At 32.6% G+C, this 23,204-nt stretch overlaps 2 protein-coding genes across 4 annotated transcripts in view; one reads left to right on the top strand and one right to left on the bottom strand.

The window, feature by feature from the left end:
* Positions 1–19,135, bottom strand: part of Frl (formin-like protein) — a 161,986-nt gene extending 142,851 nt beyond the window's left edge. For all 3 annotated transcript variants that reach the window (XM_033477874.2, XM_076528276.1, XM_076528270.1), the window contains exon 1: positions 18,566–19,135. In XM_033477874.2, coding sequence (XP_033333765.1) covers positions 18,566–18,784 — 219 coding nt within the window. In that variant the 5' untranslated portion in view covers positions 18,785–19,135. The remainder of the gene's footprint in view (positions 1–18,565) is intronic.
* A 1,588-nt stretch (positions 19,136–20,723) lies between these two features.
* Positions 20,724–22,962, top strand: LOC117219419 (uncharacterized). Its single transcript, XM_033468610.2, has 2 exons — positions 20,724–21,210; positions 21,299–22,962. Exons 1-2 carry the CDS (start codon positions 20,836–20,838, stop codon positions 21,776–21,778), a joined length of 855 nt encoding a protein of 284 aa, XP_033324501.1. The 5' UTR covers positions 20,724–20,835; the 3' UTR covers positions 21,779–22,962.
* Positions 22,963–23,204: the final 242 nt, after the last annotated feature.

Genomic DNA, 23,204 nt, shown 5'->3' with positions numbered 1-23,204 from the left:
ATTAGAAGGAAAAGTACGATGTCACGGAGCGAGGTGCACACTCGTACACGCAAGCAGACGAATTCTGTCGCGTGTTTCAAAAGACTCGTGGGGACCGACGAACTTGCAGCGTTAGCGGTATCGTCTGGACATCCTGTTTGCATCGTTGAAATCAGAATTCGAAGGACATTCGAACCGCTATACGCCGGTGGAGAGAGGTAACCAAATAGGCGCGAACGCTTCCATTGTCGTTTAGAGAGGTGTGCGCTTGCGGCGCACGCGAGCGCGAGTGTGGTTAGACTGAACACGCGTGCAACGCTGCACACGCCCGCGAGTACGTGCAAATGCGTGCGAACGCGTACGGTTGCATGCTCGCACACAGCCGGTTTAATTCAGCCGGATAAATTGTACAAAGCAGTCTGCCGACGATCCGCGTTAAAAATATCCCGCTGCCGACACGTTTCCCAGTTTGTCGATAGTGAAAGCATTTCTGCGTTGTTTCGTATCTTCCGACGCGTCGCGCGCGCGCTTGTAAGCTTACGTAATCGCAAAAACGCGTTTTCTTTCATACACGCCGCCGTCCCCTTTTTCAACGCTTCGAACACGAATCGCCGCTGGTTGCTGCTATCGCGAAAAATTGTCAGCGACGGAAGCAACGAGCAGTCGACGCGACTCGTTTCTATACGACGAAATGGTAGGCTTTAGCGTGGTATGGACCACACAGAGCTTAAACTTTTAGAAAGCCGAGGGGGAGAAGACAGGGCACTGAATATAAAATTTTAATGGCAGGTCTTCATTAGTTTTTGAGATATTAACCCCTTGCAATATTACAATTAACCCTTTGCACTCGAAGCCATTTTAACCGTAAATCTAAACTAACTGCTCTGACTTATGGTATTTCCATTTTAGTAGTATATAGTAAGTATTATATAGTAGTAGTAGTATATAGTAGTAGTATATAGTAAGTATTTAGTAGTATAAAGTATAGTTATACTTTTAACGATTTTTTAAATTTAAACTTCGTCAGTATAAAAATTATCTTGGAACGTGAACTAACAATTCTAGTGGTGCCTCAGAGTCCACCACTCGAGTGCAAAGGGTTAATCAAACTTGTGACAAAGATTTCAAAAATGATTTTCATCTTATTAAATTGTTCTCCTTGTATGTACTGTCAAAACATTCAACAAATCGCAAAGTATTTGATTCTATAAACCATTGCACAACATATGAATTTCAAAATTGTATTGACACTATTTTTACCGATATTTTGTGTTATACAATTTATCGAATTAATTTTATGATGACTATAGCAAAAATCGAGAAGTGGTTACGTACACAGGAAACATAGAGATAATATAACAAATAAAATAATTTGTATTAAAAATGATTAAAAAATGTCCTTTAACCCTTTTGGTAAAGACACCTTGACACCTTCAGTAGAAATAGTGTTAACAGAATCATTAAAAGACTGCGGATCTTTATGCAAAATAAAAATTGTCTGCATCAACTGCAAAACGCAGGAGCCAATCGCAATCTTATTTCTCTCTTAAATAATTGTAATAAGTTGCTATCATTGCAGCATATAATACAATAATTATTTTTACGAACCTTTATAAGCGATAATATTTGATGTTGTATAAATTTTCTCTTCTCTTTTTCCACATATTACCTTCCCTTGTATTAAAGAGTTTTTCGAGTGAAAAAATTAATGAAATGAAATAATCTACTAAATAAAAATGTTATTCATTCCTTCTAAATTAAAACGAAATTTGATTCTTCTATCATCAAAATCTAAGAATGAAAGTAAATGCTGACTAGAGATATACATTTGATGTGTATTTAAAATCCACGCGAATATCCGTGTTATAATACGTATACATAATGTAACAGCATTGATAAAATCTTGTTGCGTCTTCACTACTCTATATTTCATCTAACTATATTTATTATAAATGTGTAAAATCCACAGTCTAACAATAAAGAACATGATCTTTCCATGTTGCAATGTATGATAATATTAATAAAATTAATTATTATTATTGTTATTTATTTGTAACACTGAGTCAACCGAAATATGCAAAAAAATGTAAAATGTGCAATGTTTAGACTAAGAATGTGTATGGATTAGAGAAATACTATTATATATTGCTACTATTAATATATTTATGGGACTTCAAAGACATTTTATATTCAATTTGATGAAAAAATAATTCTTTATTACATGCAGATAAATATAAAGCTTAAAAGTAAACTCGATTTTTATCTACAATTGATCTATCATCAAGATTATAAAATCCACATACGTCGCTAAAGGTAATACTAATTATTACTTCAATTAAGAAAACTTATCAAATTCATTGTACAAAGTTTTAAGCAAACAAGAGATTAATTAAATGAATTTCATATTGCAGTATCGAATATTATATTCAATACGGTCCGAAAAGTTCTTTCGATAACAACGAAGCAGAAGACTGTTGAGAACAATAAGACTATCGGTTAGCAAATTTCCCCGTTAATTAATAGTGAAAGCACGCGAGTGTCCAGTTTCGCATGGTATGACAGAAAATTACGCAATAGAGGAACGCTCAGGCACTAATTTGATTTATATCTGGTTGAAACATTATAGTTCTCCGTTACAAACAGTACTTTCAAATAATGTAAAGGGAAACGCAGTTGGACAGAGACTCGGTCGCTATAAAAGTCACTTATTTTGTAACACCGACTGCATGCTTTTTATTCGATAACGAGGTATGCATCCCGTTTGTTTTTTATTCACATGAATCACTACCATTTCAAACAAAAATTGATGAAATGTTTAAGAAGTGCCACATTTCTGAGAAAGGGGGAATTTAGAACGGACATAATTACAATTGCGGTCGACGACTTACGACACTAAATATTGAAACATTATTTATGATCGTCCCAAACAGAATTCATAAAAAATTTCAGTAGTTGATTAGAAATTTCGTAATCAGGGAAAATAAGACAGCAATATTTGAATAATAACCGACACTAATGTACATACCAATTTCCTATTGCGACAGATCATTTTGTAAATGGTAGAATATAAAAATCTATTATAATTAAAAATTGTATTTAAAACTTATTGTAATCTAAATTTCTATTGAAAGACCCATCATAATTAAATTTTACCCTTTTTTAAATCTAATTAAAATTATGATTATAATTATACGTTGAACAATGTCCCGTGTCTATATGTATAATGTATCATTTTCTTTGTATCATGTTAAATACATTTATTATACTTCACGAACATTGTAAAGAATTCAGTATAAATCTCAATAATGCCTATCAGTGTAAGCATTTCTTGTGTTTCGCTAATCAGCAATTGTTATAAATGCTTAAAGGACCGCAGTATAATTATTAAAAATAAATCAGAATTTTTTCATTCCTTCTCTTCCGAAATTTATAAATAAAATCAATCATTACATTTATGTAAATCGCATAAACCTACAACTAGTACACAACAAAATATCAAATATATTAATATTTATGGAGAGGTACACGGTCCATAATATTAAACAAATATATGGTTTGATAAATATTTCATAATTAATTTTCGTTTGTGCCCAAAATACACACGTTATCGTGTACAAACGGAAGCAGATTCGTCTTTCTATTTTTAGACCATTTCATGAGAGTGACATCCGAGTGATCATTCTGCGTGCGACATCAGGCGATGACCGGAGAGTGCTCCATTCGGTCCGTCACAGAAGTATAATACATTGAAAACAGAACTACTTGCATTTCTATTTACTTTCTCGGAATTACGTTGTCAATTTGCAATTCGAAAGTTACTTCAACTAGTTGCAGCACGATTTCTTTCATGTTTACATTGATCAGGATTTCTTTGTTTCTGATAAATTTCTACACGAGAATGAAAATGCAGATTTGTTATACAGTAACAAGATTGGATTTATTTAAACTTCGTAGGATTTCTATAACAATATATGCTGGAATAAAGAAGTCTATTTAAAAATGTTTCATAAAAACATTTCTATAGTATCAAGAATTGTAAAAGAAGACATCCGAAACATTTGGACTGGTTTGGTGGTTCTATCACTAAAAAAGATTCAAGAATATCGTTGTATTGCTTCCATTTTATTGAAATTATTAAACAAACAATTACATTTTTTCTTCGCCCCTATTTTTTGCAATTAACAGAGTCAATTTGCATTTTGCACAAAGATGCGTAGTGCGGTATTCAAAGTGGTAATGCATTGCAATTATCAATCCCTACTTCGTATCATAAATTCGTCATAGTAAATTCTCAATATTTAAAAAGGTCATGTATTCATCGTTAATTTACATTTAGAGATTAACACTCGCTGGTTCCGAGTCAGATAAATTTGTGTATGCAAAATAATAAAATAAGAAAGTCCAAGTTTAGATTCAGTATGTTATCGAGATGCTTTATTGTCAATTACGTGAAAATATAATGAACACTCACAGATGAATAGACACCACAGTTGATCGCTAATGAAGTCACCGTTGTCACGGATAATGAGTTGTGAAAATTCCAAGAAAATCGGGTGTTATACAAAACGGACAGAGCTCTTTTGATTCTTTCCGAATGCATTGCGATTCATATCTCGTATCCCTCACTGCGATCGTTAATATTAACCGCGCACACTGCTGATTTATTGACGACGACGCGACGGGACGACGCGACATGAGAAACACTGCTCGAAGACCCCTCTATATATAGAAACGTTGCTTTTATCTTTTCCTGTGGATATTTTCAGAGATGCTTCGGTCCTTGGCCAGTATTGTTTAGCCCCGAAGAGCCGCGTTATCAGAATCGACCTTCTTTTCTTTTTCCTTCGGTTTTCTATTCGGTTTGTCGGTCTTAACAACACTTACTGCAGTTCGTACGAGTGCAATCATGCGTGGATGACCGAGCATCGGCTCTATTCTGTCGATCGCCGGTTATGATCGATGTTGTATAGTGATGGTTATTCGCGGAAACCAGATCGATTCCTGTGTAGCCTCCTGTTAGGAGAATCTGCCGCCTCTGAGATAAGATAACTATCTATCTTTCTCGAACACGGTCCTATTAATGGACGTCGATCGTGCACGTTAATAAAAATGCAAACCAACGTACCAGGGTGCGGAATTTTAGCTTCTATTTCCTAGCACAGTGAACCTTTTTTCATCTATTATAATAATTAATAGATCACAAGCGAAATAGCAAACAAATAGTTAAAACAATTTGGATGTTATTGCGATTAGTGACGGCAATTTTTATTTGCCATAAAAATCCGCAGCCTAGCCATACTTAGAATTAAAATATTGGGTCGTGCGAAAAGTTGTTTCGTTCTTACACGAGAAAATGAAAGACGATTTTTTAATATTTAGGGTATTTTTGGCATTTTTCTGGTAGTTTGGAGATCTTATGTTTTTAGGAGTACTGTTTTTTAGTGGAAAAGTATTGTGCTTTTTTAACACCGTTATAAGACGAAATTTGTTTATAAAACAAAACAACTTTCCGAACGATTAAATATAATAAAAATGGGTAGATAAAATTTAGAACACTATGCAAGCATATTTTTATTTTGCATAAAGATGCGCAGTTCAATTATGATTATTGTAATCAATAATCATATTAATACTTTTTGAACACCTGCTAGTCTTCTTTTGTTGTTCAAAACGAAATTGTATCATAAAATGATGATACTGACAATGTGTACATCGAAGCTCACAATCTTCGAAATGCAAGTGGATTGAAAAAGTAATTATTAAAGTGCGGATTTTTATACAAATGGGATGCAATTCGATTTTAAAGAGACTATTGCGAAATCATAAGGTTTTTCCAAGTGCTCTATGCACAGAAATTTTCAAGTAGTGTTATCATTAATTAAAATGGACACAGCTTTAATCGAACGATATGTAGTGATAACAAATTGTTCATTATTTCACGGCCAAAACAATATTTGTTACTTTGTGATGTTTACAACATAAAGAACATTAAGAATATTTATTAGAAATATATAAATTAACCTTCCTTTTATCTGGTTCATCTATGTTTCGTTCTATTTTAAGGAACCTTATGTTACACAATGGTTTCATTTTGTAAATCCTCTTCCTTCTCTTTTTATTAGGCTAAAATCAAAGACCCACCGCGGCGCCTTATAAAATATAAATAGCTAAATGCCAATCAAATGGTTCGACGCTAAACTTTAACCTTCCGCGAACCATATGGCAGCGGTTTTCAATCTGTTGTCCTTAATAATGAATCGTTCATGTTTAAAACATCAATGTTTGTTTCATCGATGTCTGTCCTTATTACAAAAACGATGAAACATTTTAACGTGTACCCTCATTGAAATTATACATATATTTGTGGATGTTGATGTTTTCTCACCTGGTTCGTGGAAGGTTAACATAAATTCAGACATTGGGGTCAACCAATTTTTATCCCGCGAACGACTCGCATCCCGTTTCTTGTTCGAATCTTACGTTCGCAAGTGAACCCCGGCGACTGGTTAGCGCAGTGATCAAAGAAGCAATTGAATCCTGTGGGACACGATTTCAACAAGGATTTCCGATAATCCGATGTCTCGATAGGAAGAAAATTCTTGGTCTGAGCAGGTGACCATTTCGTTTGGAAACGGTCCAGCCGTATTGTCACAGACGAACGTGGAAAAAGATAGACCGAGAGGACAAGACGCGGTGTTCGTTAGAGAGCGGTGAGGAGAAAGATAGAAAAGGAGTGGGCGTCGGACTGCGGAACAGTTTGGCTTTGGTTGCGAGAATGTTGAAGATTCTCGTATACAGCGGGAACCCTTCAGGAGGATCGTGCTTCTGCTATCAAGTAACCAACCACGTCTTCTAGAAGCTGTCGGCTCTATGCTTGTCCAGGTTATCCTTCAAGAATGCGGCAGAATCGGATACAGATCCTGGAATGAAACTAGCCATTCATTCGAGAAAAAAATGATCGTTTACGTTCGTTTCGGTTCTTATGGCACTATATTAATCTTGAGTCACTCCTTGCGACATCCATTGTACTCATTCTTAACCCTTATAGGGCCGAACAAGAATATGTCGTTGTTGACTACACTTGAGAAAATATACTTTTCTTAATATCTTTAGTAAATAACAGTTTTATTTCTTAAATTATGCACCTTCTTAAATTTCCTAATTACCAAATTTTACAAAATTTTTGTAACTTCATTTCTTGAAACATCACCAAACTACATCAAATTATAATCGGTTTAACCAGCATCTAGAGCCGTGTTTCCCAACGTGGGCTAATTTTGAATATTTTCAGGGGCAATTAGAAAATAATTGTCGGGAATAAATGATCGATGTTGCGAGTCTAACGTTTCGAAATAAAGTTGGCAATATCATAGTCGATTCAACGAGACGGAACAGTAACGAGTGGGTCAGGATAATAGTAGCATAAGTTACATTTTCCTCATTATGAGAAACAACTTTATAATTTATTTCATTTGTCTTTTTAACATTTTGCCAGATGTACTATTTTATAGCAAAACATGTGACTTGCAACACTTAAAACACTGCTCAACATGCATAGACCTTAAAAATTCAAGAAAACGCTTAAAATAACACTGTTTAACAGCATTTTCATTTTATAATGAGTAGTCCTTTAACACGTTGACTGCCACGTGTATTTACAACAAAATCTCCTACAGGCCACCCGTGCCGTTATAGGAAGCGTGCACTGTTAATTCATATCTGTTTCTGTTCCTGCATGAACAGTTGGAATCTTTGCCGAGTACCGAATGGTATAACTTAAAATCTCTGCCCTTATTTTTTTTCAATAATGAAAAGAGATCGGATTGCCCGGAAGGAGAAGCATAAATAAAATTACATCGTCAGATTCTGATTTGGATACTGATAAATATAATCTTAGTGATAATGAGTGTTATGAAGATACTACTGACGAGATTTTACGAGAATTGGTCATGGAAGAAGAAAGAAATGTTGATGATACTAAGGAAGCTACAGTTCAAATAAAAGATACGAAATGGACCGATCAGAGGCATGAGCATATCTGAAAAAACAAACAACTTTTTGCCCAAGCTGTCCTGATCAACCTCAACTTTGCAGAGAATGTTTTAATGTTATACACTGCGAATAATTTTTTTAATAAACCATTTTTATAAGAATTCAATAGTTTCATTATCTCCTGTAGAATATTTGTCGAAATATTTTCGGAAATCCTTTGTAAATAGTCAAATCAGCGTCACCCGAATTACGGGTGACGTGGCCTGATGAGAACTTTTGCTGTCACCCGAATACGGGTGACGCGGCAGTCAACGTGTTAATTGAACTTTTAATTGTCTTTTAAAAACTTTTCTTCATTTCATAGTTAAATGATGTATAATAATGAGAATTTGCGTAAAGATCCGCAGTCTAATAATGACTTCAATGTAGATATGTCAAACTACTACCTATATTTATGTCCTTAATTCACTATTATTCGATATTTCATTTTCTTTATAATGATTTTAATGTTAATAAATGCACCTTTATTAAATATTATTTTTCTTCCTGCATTTCTTAAACTTATTACAATTGTATGATTTTAAAAACACTACGTATAAAGTTAAAATCATAGTTGAAGGAAGAAAGAGCTTTGATATATTCATTTTAAAATACACCACTGTTTCCTATTGTTTATTTGCAATATCTCTGCGTGTCTCTAACGTCTTTAAGTAGTCTATGATAATTAACTTAATTACACAGAACAGTCGATTTCAATATGTATTATTTTTACTAATTTAATTTCTTTTCTTCAAAATATAAAGAATTTTCGCGAATCCTGTCGAAATTCATATGCATGAAAAAGTATTTAAGTCGTCAAACATGTAGTAATAATAAAATCAATTTATTTATTAAAATTGATTGATTTAGTCAAATCAATTTTACAATAGTGTATATTCCACAAAATGTTCGCATCGATTTCGATTGCCAGCAAAATGAGGAATAGCTATAAAAATGCTATGCAGCAATTTGTACGCTATGGTACTTAATTTCCCTTTCACTTTACTGCCTATTCGCAGTGCAGAACCAGTCTTGCCGAAATGAGTGGAGTATGATATCACAAAAAATTCAAATATGCCAATAGTACAAGTTATTAAAAGAAACATTCCTCCGCTAAACATAGTCGGTAATAGGATACAGTTTCTTTGAAGAGCAAATGAATGTATTGATTTAATCACATTTTACACTGTACAATAAATTATATTTCGTATTATCAAATATATTGAATCTCGCATTTAATTGAAGGGGATAGATAAGATAGCCGATTCTCACATCATTCTGAAGAGGTGTGCTTCAGCCGAAATATTCTAAATATTCTCATTGATAAAAAAAATACGCATAAAAAGCGATGAAGATAAAAATAAATTTTCTCAATTTATTAGTACTTGGCGACATCGTAAGAATACGAAAGCAGCGTGTCTTCGAACATTCATGGCAATGCAACCGCATAAGCTTATCAAAATCTTCTATTGTTGAACACATTGACTGGCACGTCAACGAGCTCAGAAATTTCAGAAAATTAAAGTATTCGATTTATTGAAATAAAAATTGAAAAGATACGTATTATAACAGCAATTGCTTATTCAACGTGTATTTATGTTTTGTGAATTTGGCGGCGCTATAAAGATGGAGAAGCGAAGAAAAAGAAAGGGAGCGGTTTCATCTTGGTCCCGCTGGAGGACTCATCAGTAGGGCTATTTAGCGGGCCCTGCCTTAGACATGGTGATGTCGGAAAGGACAGTTAAGGACGTTATATACAGGGTGTCCAGAAAAGATGAGTTCAAAATTTATGTAAGCTTTGGTTTATAAAAATACGATAGAAACAGAAGATCAATTTTGATTAATATTATTTACAATACAGATGGAATATTTGACAATCGCTAATTCGACGAATGAAGACTGCATTCTTCCAGGGAGGAAAAATTTTCGAACATTTATAACTGCTATAATAAATCATGAATATCTTTAAAAGCTTATATCTTTTCAATACAGCATTTTCGAATATAAGTTTATATGAACTTCCTTCATCTGTTTAAACTCAGTAACATATAGTATTATATTTGGTCCCAACCACCCTGTAGATTAGCGTAAGAATTAATTTTCTATTTTGTGTAAATAATTCCGTCACCCACATATAGGTGACACAGCAGTCAAAGTGTTAAACAAGTTACATAATACGATGATTATTTCATACACGTAATACTCATCATTCTTTTTGTTACGTAGGTAACGGTCTCTTAGACTCGAAGTTGGACATATTTAAATCGAATAATGAATAACGAATAAAATTATATACGTAGAATTTACTAAAACTTTATAATTGTAATTATATATAATTTATTTAAAATTTTATTCGCAAATTTATTCGAATAAAAATTGATTTGAATAAAGCTTCACTGGGTTAATATATTTGAGAATCTATCCGAATAAAATATTATTCATGTAATGCCCAACTCTGATGTTATTGTTATCACAGTAAATAAGCACGGTTTTCGCAAAATATCATCGACTAACGAAGTATTGCTAAGAGCTACATCCCAGTATGTATGTATGTACTCTGAAATTCTTGGATAAGGCTTACATAACATAATGATTTTTGACTTCCTTTTCTTTGTACACGCGTATCTATCATTTTCAATTCCCACGTAGAAACTCGAATGACGTTCGTACGCTACCATTCATTCTGCAAACATCTTTCAAAATCTGATAAAAATGTATTACTTAGAATCGAAATATCGTGTAATCGCGAGCACGAAATTTGATCGAAATATAGGATCAGCGAATGTTTACGTTGCGATGTTGTACTACCTCATATCAAATTGTAAATCGGTACGATCTGCAAACACTTTGAGACGTATGAAACCTCTAATCGTGATGCGAGCACGAGAAGAATAGAATGTCGGAGTAGATTGGGTTTCCGCCACTAGAGCGAGAGACACATACACACGGAGAAAAACCCGCATGGCCCTGGAACGATTCTCGTGAGTCAAACCACAGTTTCTACTACACAATGCTAACTACTGCGTGACTCATCAGCAAGCATTTATAATGAATCAAAATCTCACGATTGTCTATGTCAATGCTGTCGAATTATCGAATGACGAGAAGACGATCGCTGTTAAAAGGTAATCATACATTACAGTTCCGATTTTCGACAACTTCTGGACATTTAAGCTGTTATGATTAGACTTTACGAAAAATAACAATTGCCTGTCTCGATTACAAGCAGAGTCAGTCAAGTGTTATTTTAAATCATAAATAACAAATTACAAATTAGATTCATATTTCATTTAACATTAATAATTAAATTCGTTCTTTAATTAAAAAATTATTTAAATAACTTCACAAATAATTTATTTATTATTTCTTATTTGAAAATAAAATGTTATCGTTTATTTGGATTTTAGGGAATAACAAATGATAAATAATTTTTGTTTCTCTTTCGTCTGGTGTATATTATATAATGTATTATTTGTACATTAGTTTTGTAAATAAAATGTTATTCTTTATTCAAGTTTTGGTAAAACGCGAACAGTAAATTATTTTTCGGTTTAAACTTCCAAATAACAAATAATGATTAGGAGATTGATCATTAGAAGAAGCTGGAGTAATGTACATAAGTAAATAATGATTTCCTTTCTTAGTAAGTTGAAACAGGATGAAACAATATAACAACATCTTCAAATTCTTTTAATATTTATACTGTTACTATTAATACTAATAATTTTAATTATAAATACAGGTAGCCCACCTACAACACGGTTTCGCTCTAACACGATAGAATAAATTGCGGAAACTCTCGTATAACACTACAACCTATAACACTGTTTCACTCTAATACGATAATGGCATCTTCCAGTGTCTCAATATGTATCATTCTTGATCTATAGTTCGGGCACATGAATCTCGTTTTTGTTATCATAGATTACATGTCTTGTTCGTTCGGTTTTCGTATGTTTGGTGTGTGATAATTAATTATAATAAATTGTTATAATTTAATATAATAATCCATTATAATCATTGATAAAGCATTATAATGAAGTTCATATCATTGTAATTACTTTTTAATAAAAACCCAATAACATAGCTGTATAAGTATTTTTTAAAGATATCGATTTCAAACTCAAATAATATAATATTATAATTGCTATTTTCAAATAGAAAAAATTACTACTTTATATTATACAATTATCTATCTAGTATGTTTTAGTATTCCATCTCGCTGATTCCCAATAATCCCATGCACTCTACTTGTCGATAATGTTACTTACAACTCCTACGGGGAGAGATTCCAAGTAAACCAGATTTTTTAATGAGCTTTAGCGCAGTGAGTTCGACACGCTGAAGTTAATGGTGCCAGAAATAGCTCATGAGACATACCACGTTAAAATTGGAATATTTTCTAGCTTTTCGAGTAGGATTTTATTCGCCTGAAATAAATTTAACTCTACTTTTGTTACATTCTGTCAACATTATAAGCGTGATTATTTCTAGACTGTAGTGATAAAGAATTATTGTGGACAACTACATGTAATACGTATACATTTCACAAAAATGTATTAGATAAGATCAAATATAAAAGGTATATATCAAATAGAATTTAACATCGTCTATTACATATAAGATTATTTTAAATTGCAACACAATTTAAAATTTCTAGAGTATACCATCATTGTATTAGATAGTGTAGTTACCACGTGTTCATGTAGTTTGAAAACGCAGTTTGGTCCTGCTGATTAAAAATTTTCGTCAGCTGGCAGATTTATAATTCAGTGGTGAAATACGCTCCCAAATTAAATTCGTCTTTCTATTATTCGATAGATACACTTCTACACAAAATGTATTTGCTATACATTAGTGTAGATACTCTTACCGAAAATGTTAATAAACTTTACATATCGTTAATATCTGAATGAAATTTGATATTTTAATAAATCTTAGTAAGTCTTAATAAAAGTACATATAATAGTGATGCATGTAACACATTATTTATATTTCAATATTATATAATAAATAAAAAAATAAAAACAAAACAAAAATGAAGATAAAAAATAAAATATAAAATAAAAAGATAAAATTAATATTTTCGTTGACACAATACAAATCTTTATCCTACGTTAAGAAGGTTACTACAAGCAAAAATATGCATCTGTGTGTATAACATGTTCCTTTTAATTAATTGAGTTAAAAGTTTTGAGTAAAATTCTTAATATTTATTGGTAATTTTATATTACTATAATATTGCTACAATGTTACTATAATATTACTATACACATATATTATAATTTCGTTTTTCTGTTGGTTTCCAAAATATGTTAAAAGATTAAAAGATTAACAAATGCTTCTAAATCTTTGAATAACGAACTCTGACCGTTGAGGACATCTTATCCCAAAAGTTGCAAGCATTAGATCAAGTAAATAATAAAAGATTAGGATATATTGTTCACTGTTATTATGATTTAAGTCCTTAGATTAGATAGATTATCTAATCTGAGGAAAGTATTATTAGCACTTTGAAAAATCCTCATCCTCAAAGGATTAATGAGAACGGTGTGATCTCATTTCAGGTCTAGAATTTTATGCAAATATCCAGGATGAGAATGATTATTATAGAAACATAACACCACTAACAAAGTTCGGCAACTCTTTCAATTACTTGATTTGAAAATCCTATGCATCTGCAGGTATGCGAGTAGATAATTTGAATTTGTGATCATAGTGTAACGTAGTTTACAACGATGCTGCTACAACGATGAACCAGAGTTGCTATCGAGACACCGGTGTAACGCAACAACAGTTAGCCGCACCTTTAGGTCAAACGTGTACAAAAATTACAAACTCTGGCGTAACTGTTACACTATCAGATTCTTCACTATTCGAAAATGACAGGGTTAGAAATGTAATTGAAAATTAATTATATATATTAACTTCACTGAAAATAAATTGCTATTTTTACGTGCTCGTGTAATGAATGCTAATTTATCGTTCATGAATACTTTTCACATAACTGATAAATCGTTACTTCCTTTGAAATATATATTCATAAGTTATTTTATGGGGAATGATCAATTTAGATGAGTACCTCAATAAAAATATTTATTAATTTAAAAATTGTTGTAACTAATACTTCTCCTTTAACTACATACACAATTTATGCCAATAAAAATAATTCAATCAATTATGCTATTATTCACAATATTTTCAGTTTGAAACTTCTAACTAATTCCTTTTTTTCACATACTATCGTCACGATTTTTTCCGCAAAATGGATACATTAAAAATATTATAATAATTTAAATCATGTTAATGCATTTTATCGTTGATGAATCTTGTATCTTTCCTCAAAATAAACAATTATGAATTATTTTACGAAAAATTACAAATTTCATTGAATCTTAGTAAAGATAATTCAAATTTGACATTAAAATCATTCATTAATACTTTTCACACGACTTGATAAATTGTGTCTCCTTCCACGAAATAAAAAACAAATATTTATTATATTATTATAATTACCATTGAGATTATCAAACTAGTCAAAATAACTCGTCTTTTATTTTTTCTTTTACTTTCTTTTACTATGAGAAATTTTTAGAAATTTCTTCATTCAAATTTATGTTATAATAGAAATCATACGAAATTTCAATAAATACGTTATTAGACGCGTTTAGGGCTCGGTAGTTCTACTATTAAATTAATTTTGCTAATATTCTATGTTCATATTTTTAATTAAAAAATGGTTGTAACTGATTTCTAGATTGCGAATCTTTATGTAAAGAAAAAATTGTCTAAGTTAATTATAAATAAAAATATTCCCAAATTCTTCTAATACTTTTACAGTATTGCATTTGACCATTTTTAGAAAAAAAAATCTATAAAATCTGTAATTTACTGAAAATTTTCTTGCACTGATGGTAAGTTTTTCTTTCACTAATTTGACATATTGAAAATATATCTAAATCTAAGTTGTTCATCACGTCTGTTTCTCAAAATTACGTGATTAAACACAGACCACGGAATGGTACCGTGCACTCAAAACCGTTAACACAAAGACTTCACAGATGAAAACGATCTTCTGATAGAAGGACAGAGAGTCGGAACGAAGAAGACGAATCGAGGGATTGCAAGTTAATACGACCCGTAAAGGGATCTCTTTGTTTATGATATGTTCGTAGTTGTCACGATGGTCGTCTCGATGCGCAATCGAATCTTATTTGGTGAGAGCTGACTCTACGTAGGCGTGCGTCTCTACCTTCTTTCTCTTCTTTAGCTCCTTTTCTTTCTGCTTTTCCCCCTGCCACTGCATGGATTCTCACTTTCGACCTTTCATCCGAACGGAACAAAATTAGTAACCCTTGTGTGGTCGGTGGCTCATATGACTAATGCTCGTAAAATCTGAAAAATTGCAATCTTTAACCCCTTCGATCTTAATGTTATCTTGTTTTAACACTTTTAATGTCACACTAGCCATACATAATTGACACAATTTTTAATCTTATTAAATATAATTTCATTATATTAATTATATAACCTTATTTCACACTAATTATACAGTTTTATTATATTAATTATATGTATAATAGTATTTCATTAGTCATACAGTTTTATTTTAATAATTATAGGTATAATAGTATTTCATATTAATGAATCAATTAATCAAATTATATAATTGATTTCATTTTATTAAATCTTAATTGATATAATGATTTTTACAAAAATGAATTAATAAACAAATAATAATTTGTCGCATGCTTTCTCATTTGAATATACCACAGCTGAAGCTGACAAGTCGAGTCTCAAGAATTAATTAAAAGCGATATGGTAGGCCTGAAAAATAAACATGATTCGAATATTTGGCGAAATCGGTACCTTAAAAATCGTTTCGTAATTGACACACGCATTTTCGAAAAAGATATTTGAGACAGAACTTTTATATTTTTTCGCATATTTCCGGTCTGAAAATTCTATTTCCGGTCAGTGCTAGAAATTACAACTACCACCATATTCGATAGTGTACTCGAATTAGTTACTAAAATTTTTTTAGTTTACAATAAAAATCACTGCTCTCCATTTTAATAGGTGTGGACGGATACTCTGGGTCACCCTGTATATGAGAACACCTTTTAGAACGGAATAACTTTTTTAAAACTGAACGTCGTATAAAACGCATTCCATAGAAAAATGTATTGCATTGGAAATCGTGATTAAAGAAATTTTTTTACATTCCAGTCAATTATAGTTTTTGTCAAAACTACCCCTTCTAACATGCCAAAAAAATTAAATTACTTTAGTTCAATATTAAAAAAGTTAATCCGTTTTTAAAGATATCCACATATATTTATCTCCGACTATACTTTCGTAGGATGATAACAATTTTTCAAAACATAATACCGCAATTATTGCTACTGGGTGTAATTTTTCTATATGTGATGAACTTGTATTCGATCTGCACACGATTATTGATATTGGAAACTAAATAACTTGTGTATCGGTGTTTTAGTTTGCGATTAAACTTGAATCACGATATGCAGATGGATATCGATACCTATACAGGGACGGTGAGCCCTAAAGTATCACGGGTTCACTCGAGTTCAAATATTAGCAGCTATAAGTTACAGGCCGCACGTGTTGACACCGATCGGCGTGTTATTTACACGCCAAAATTACAAGATAAAATAAGACACCGTCTCAAATACAGCGTCACCTGTTTCGTCAACCCTCCTTACCTGAATTAAAAAAGTGAGCGGTACATGCATCGATGCATATTTGGTAATTCTTACAAGGAAGTATACTGATCTAATAATTACTTAATATACAATTACTATGATAAAAGGTTATATTATTTTTGTCGATTGTTATTTATATCGAAGAATTTTAAATGTTCCTGAAAGTGAAGAACGTATATTTGCAAATATCTTGAAAAATATTCGCCGTAAAAGGACGTCATAAATGACAAAATGGTACATTTTTAGCAAGAGATGAAGGTGTATAACTGCATTTTTTTCACTTTTCTGTACATTTATATAAACAAGCAATAAATGCGAATAAAGTGGAATTTTTTCTCACGTACATTTCACGCAAACTGACTAGAGAAATAAAATAACATTTAACTAAATGCACACATAAGCATTGTTTCAACAAATGCAGCTTTACCAATTAAATTTTTTATTCAAAACATCCTTCATCCATCATACACGATTTTGACATTCCTGATGTCCATAATGATTTTTCATAATTTGTGGTAGTCTCTAAAATATTCGACCATGTACAGTTATCATCCTTTGGGATGTTATGTTTGCATAACGGGTTGTTTTCACCCTTCCAGTATAACTGGTGTTTTCTTATATGGTGTTAATAGTAAATTTTCGCTACTACTTTCGCTGAAATTATCTGTTCTATATGATTGCATCGACGAGACGCGAGTTTTAGGATCCTCTTAAAGCTAAATTCGATAATTTATGTGGCATGTGATGTACGGTCGATCAAAGCGATTCAATTAATATCCTATTACCGTTTGCGTTCACGCACATCGGCGTAAATGGAGCCTGCCTAGCGTTTTAAAAGATAGCTTTGTAAACGTCGTTTGTGTGCACGCGTCAGTGTAGATGTGTTTCTCTGAAATATACAGTATACCGGCGCATTTTAATGAAGGGGAAAAAACGCTTCACTATGGAATAAAAGGCAAGTAATCGTCGGTAGACTATGGATTTTATGCGTTTGTGACAAAAATGGGTATGCAACACTACTTAGTGGAAGTGGAAACATTCAAATAATTGAATATCGACTTACTGCTTTCAACTTGTTAAAATGTTGCAAGAAAGAATTAAGTGTCTAGCTGCTTCCCATCCTTTGCAGTTGATGCAAGTTTTATTTCGCCTAAAGATCTACAACTTAATCATCAGTTTGCTAAAAAATTGTCAAATCTCTTTTAAAATCATATATTCCTCTTAGAAGAAAATGTTCTCTAAGATTGCCGTTATAGTGTTAGGACATGAACACAATATTGGTATCCCTACAGAAGATATTTGACGTTTCATATTTGAAAACCATGGGAACGAATGCTTGAATAAAAATAATAAAAAATGATACACGCTGTACAGTACACGCTGTCAATGTACAACAGAAATAAATATTTGCAACCGCTTTTTACAAAAGAATATGTCTCATAGTTTCATGATGACTTAAAATAGCTATTTCAATTTCTCTCTTAGGTTTATCGCTATAATTTTTAGTTATAAATTACAATTTACCGATAAACGACGCCTCACGGTGTGAACAGTAACACTGTTTTCATAACACACATTAATATAGTTCTCTGTAATGTTTTATGTTATTGTCGCCGAGAGCGTAGTCTGTTGTTTTGATTCAGTTAAAGTAAAGCACATCTAATCGTGGACGTGCTGACAGTTTGCCCGTGGTGTTGGTCTGACGGTACGTGAAAGGATCGACAAGCGTAAAAGCGTAACCATGCGTCTAATCCGTGAGACACGCCGGATGCGCACGTTAGGGGATTTACGGAATTATTAGGGGAGCATAAAATGCAGAGAGAACTCACCAGCACTTTGGTGAAGCGCCTCTCGAGCTCGACAGCGTCGGGCATCGGTTGCCTTGGCGCGCTACGGACGCTGCCGCTCCGTGCGTGTGGTCCACCCAAACTTCCCATGCCAAGGCTAGGTTGACAGGATTGATGAGGCGCGCCGCCCTTGACACCACCGATGAACACCTCGCGCACACCGCCATCGCTCTCGCCGGCACGACTTTGCACGATCCCCATTGTTTCACTCGTCGGCTAAACGTATCCTGCGCGCTGCGCGCTGTTTCAGCACGAGAAAATCGTGATGCACGGCAGGGCAGCGGTAGCGGCCCACACCACTGTCACACCAACAGAAACGTCAACAATGACGATCGCGACACTTGCGACAGTTCATTCTCGCCGAAAAAACAGACCGCCTTTCTATTACGACAAACGTCGATAAGGAAACGACTCGAACCGGTCCGCGCCGGGTCGTGCAACAGGTACTAAGCCGTTCATTCTGGACACAAACTCTCGCAAACGTGCGCGACCAAAGCACGATGTACACTCTACTACCCACACTAGACGAGACGTTCGCTGCATCTGCGATAGTCTCGCTACTCCCAGTCGCAGCGCCATTACACATGCGTGCTGCAATCTCGATCCAGCGCCACCTGTATCGTGCCGAGTGAGTCTCCACCACCTTAAACTTCGATAGCGAACGTTGGCAACCATGTCGTCGATTCCTTTCGTGGAGCCAAATTTAAATAATTCAAACTACGTTTTGTCCAGTTTCACCCGGATTATGGTGGCCGTGGCGGCTTTACGCAGCTTCAAACAAGACGTTATTAATAGATGTTAATGTAATTATTTAAAAATTTGTGTAATCCACTATTAACTCATTACGTTTGCAATGTTTCAATGTAAATTTACTTGCACTTACTAATTTAGAAATATGCGATATTTATTGGAACAATAACTAGCAATCCGCTTCGGCATTCTTTCTGACTTTTTGTCAAACAAATCGTAGATTGTTTTATATTGAGGTTTCACACATATATTTAGTTATATTTCTAGTGTATACAGTATTTATTCAAGTAAAAATAATGCTGAATATATAAGTTACAGGATATTGACAGTTCCACTGTTTTACGAATTATTTTCAAAAAAAACGTGCGTGTGCAGACAATTTAATTTAGCGAAAAGTACTAAATAATAGTAAAACTAAAATATTTCTTTTTTTATTTAATATATTTATATAAATGTGGACACTATTTCATTTCTAAATACTTTTTTCATATTATGTTCACAATTTCTAAATAGTTTACCAACCAGGATTATTAATAAAGTGTCTACTTGAAGGCAAATTAAGAACAAATAAATTCAATGTACTACATTCTATACTTGAAAATTGAAAATAGAAATAATAGATCGTCTAAGATTGCATCTGCTGTATAGCCTTACTGATGAGTCCAAACAGCAAATTTTGACTAAAAAGCTTCTTTTTCTGTCCTTTCAAACAATTCAAATTAACCGCCACAATTTAACATAGGTGGAAGCACATACCTTATGCTAAAAACTGTACACGAAATACGGAAAAATGTAAAATATTAAGAACACAAATGCTTATTTGAACACGCCATTTGCTTATGATGTATAGATAAATATAAAAATCTTAAACATGATTGAAATTTACGTAAAAAGAAATTTTATTTACATATACTTCATTGTAGTAATCTTTTACATTGTACTTAATTAAGTTTAATTAAGTAAATATTATTGGTTTTATTGTACAACTTTTTGGTCTAAATTTGTTAACAGAAACAGGAAAAACTATGAGAACATTATAAACAAAATTTAAATCACATTAAGAGAAAATTAACAACAACTGATAGGTGATAAATAAATCGTGTCACAGAAATATTGTTAACTATTTCTTCAGGAAATATAAATAGATTGCGGATTTTATGTATTTTTTTGTTTGTAAAGACATTAGAAGAGTTTGAAGATATTTTTATATTGTACACAAGCTATTACAATTTTCATCAGACATTTCCATCTGAAAATTTTTATTTTGCATAAATATTCGCTGTATATTCATTAATATCAAATTCAAACTATTCAAATGATATTTAAATTTATATCGATTCGAGATGCTGAAACGTGTATCGATACGCCACCATTTCGAGATATCGATTGGTCAGCGTAAGTTACAGTATGGCGTCTTATTAGTATTTTGTATTATAGACAACATTGCTTGTAAATATTGATAGAATCTGTGAAAACGTATTAGTGTAAACAAGAGTTTCGAAATGAAAAAGTCTCCTTTAAGTACGCCAAGTAGTAGTAGAGGAAAGCAATGTTACAATTGGAAGATGCACGATCATAAAAATAGGACAGAATACAGCTACGGTAACGATGACGGTTATCAGAGTGTGTCACCGAATGGAATACAAATGCGTACTGGGAACGACTTTATTCCCTTGAATATTAGTACGCCAGTGTCAGATCAGAAAAGATACAGTGGTAATTGGCATGGTTCTGGAGGTGGTCGTAATCATCGTAACTCAGGTAGCGGTGGATTTAACCATTACAGGAACAATTATCATGCAACCTCAAAGTCAAATTACAATAATTCGTACTCTCCTTACAAGCACTCTGGTAAACAGTTTCATGGTCACAAAAAGGTAATTCCGAATGGCATTTTCATATCTTTCCTCTAAGATCATTAATCCTTATAGTTAGGTGGTATCTAGCATATTTTTTCACATTCAGGGTTCCCATAAGGATGCACGCAAAGAGATTGACATATCAAGATACATAGATATGAAATCTTTTTTGGAAGATCCATGGGCAGACTTAGCAAAAAGGTTAAGTAAATCGGGAGATACAAGTGGAGGAAAATTATCTAACATTGAACAGTTACTTTCGTCACAGTCTATTTATAATATAACTTCTAAAACATGTTCCGAAAGTAAATCTATAAGGGATATTGATGATTCTTATCCTAGTCAAGAATCTAGACATGACTCTTCGATTGAAGTAACATTGGAGTTGGATGATTCAGATATTAGTGAATTATCTAAAACGGATAGCTCAATTAATTTAAAGCTCGACAGTGTAAGATTCAGTGAAGAATCAAAGAATGAAAGCATTAACAGTAATCACAACAATGGTTTTGATGACACTGAAGGGCAAACTGATATTCGTGAGTTTTGTGATACAGAGACAAACTCGGTCGAAACTAGTACATAACACTGGCAAAGAACTAAACCTACTATTAAGAGAACAGTGCAGCAATATGTTATGTATTGTACATAAGAACTCTCAGATGAATATAGGTATTGCAGAAATTATGAAACATTAATGTCGGATATTTGGAGTAATATTCTGACATATTGATAAAAAAAATTTATGAAGTTTTTAGCAATGCAGTTTTCCTTTTATGAGGTAGCTCTATTGCAGAAGCATATCCAATACGTATGCAAAATACAACGTATTCAAATTATCTTTGAAATTATATTTTCACAACAAGGCTGTGAAAAAAAAATGAATGTAGTTTACATGAATGAAATTGTGTATGTGCAATTCTTTAGTATATACCAAGAGAAGTACATATGTCAAGATACAAGGGAACATAAGACACCAATTTCTCACCGATAGAGTAAGATTCAACATTTAGCAAATATTAAATTATGCGAATACAATTTAAGTTTGCTTCATTAGAGTCTTTACTAATAGTGTGAGGCAATGTCATCGTAAACGTTGTTGAATGCCAGATGTTAATTTCATTTCTCAATGTATATGTCTACGTATACTCCTTGTCCTGACAGTATAGATACGTATAGAGAAGTAACAGTCGTCACGTATGTAGGTAAATATATACGGACGCGAATGTAGATTTAAGAATGGAATAATCAAGTGCAAACACGCGAGTTTAATTTTCAATTAGCAATACCTATTTTTATGTAAAGTATACCCACTTTAAACGATACTTAATTCACTACACTTTTTGTTTACATCCTTCACTTGTATTTCAATCTGAGGAAACATAGAAAGATGAAATAGGATACATTTGTAACAGTATAATAGCAGATTAGTACGGTACTAGATTTCTACAATTGTTATTTCAAGAATGTTGCATAAGGAGTTCTTTATTTCTCTTTTACACAAGTTTTATAGTACGTTTTAGTAAACAATGGATTGTAGAAAGTATTAAAAGTGACCTACATGTTTCATTAACATGTCAACTTAATGTACAAATAACGATCTGGTACAAAACTTTGTATAATTTAAGAAATTCAAATTTTTTTCCAAATTACAGTTTTAAATAATCCTGTAAAGCATGTAATTGATGTTCAAAACGACAGTTGTATGAATAATCTGTACAAAAAAAATTGTATATAAATACATGCAAATTATGACGATATTCAATTTAATATTGTAAATGTGAACGTTATTATCTTATATTTACTGTTTGTGTTTGTTTTTTTATAAAATATGATAATCGATAGAAGTTGCTGAAATTTAAGTAGCCTCGTAATTTAGTTTGTATTTATTTGAGTTCATTACCCTTCTCGGTCTGGTACATTGTATTATGGAAACACTCGAGCAAAAGTAACGGTCCGATAATTAATTCAATCGAACAGCCTTAGATCTCTAACCTTGTGCTTCTAAAGTT

The sequence above is a fragment of the Megalopta genalis genome, chromosome 1 (genome assembly GCF_051020955.1).
Source record: "Megalopta genalis isolate 19385.01 chromosome 1, iyMegGena1_principal, whole genome shotgun sequence".
NCBI classification, from domain to species: domain Eukaryota; kingdom Metazoa; phylum Arthropoda; class Insecta; order Hymenoptera; family Halictidae; genus Megalopta; species Megalopta genalis.
The sequence above is the reverse complement of the archived record's forward strand: the minus strand, read 5'-3'. Positions and strand labels throughout refer to the sequence as shown.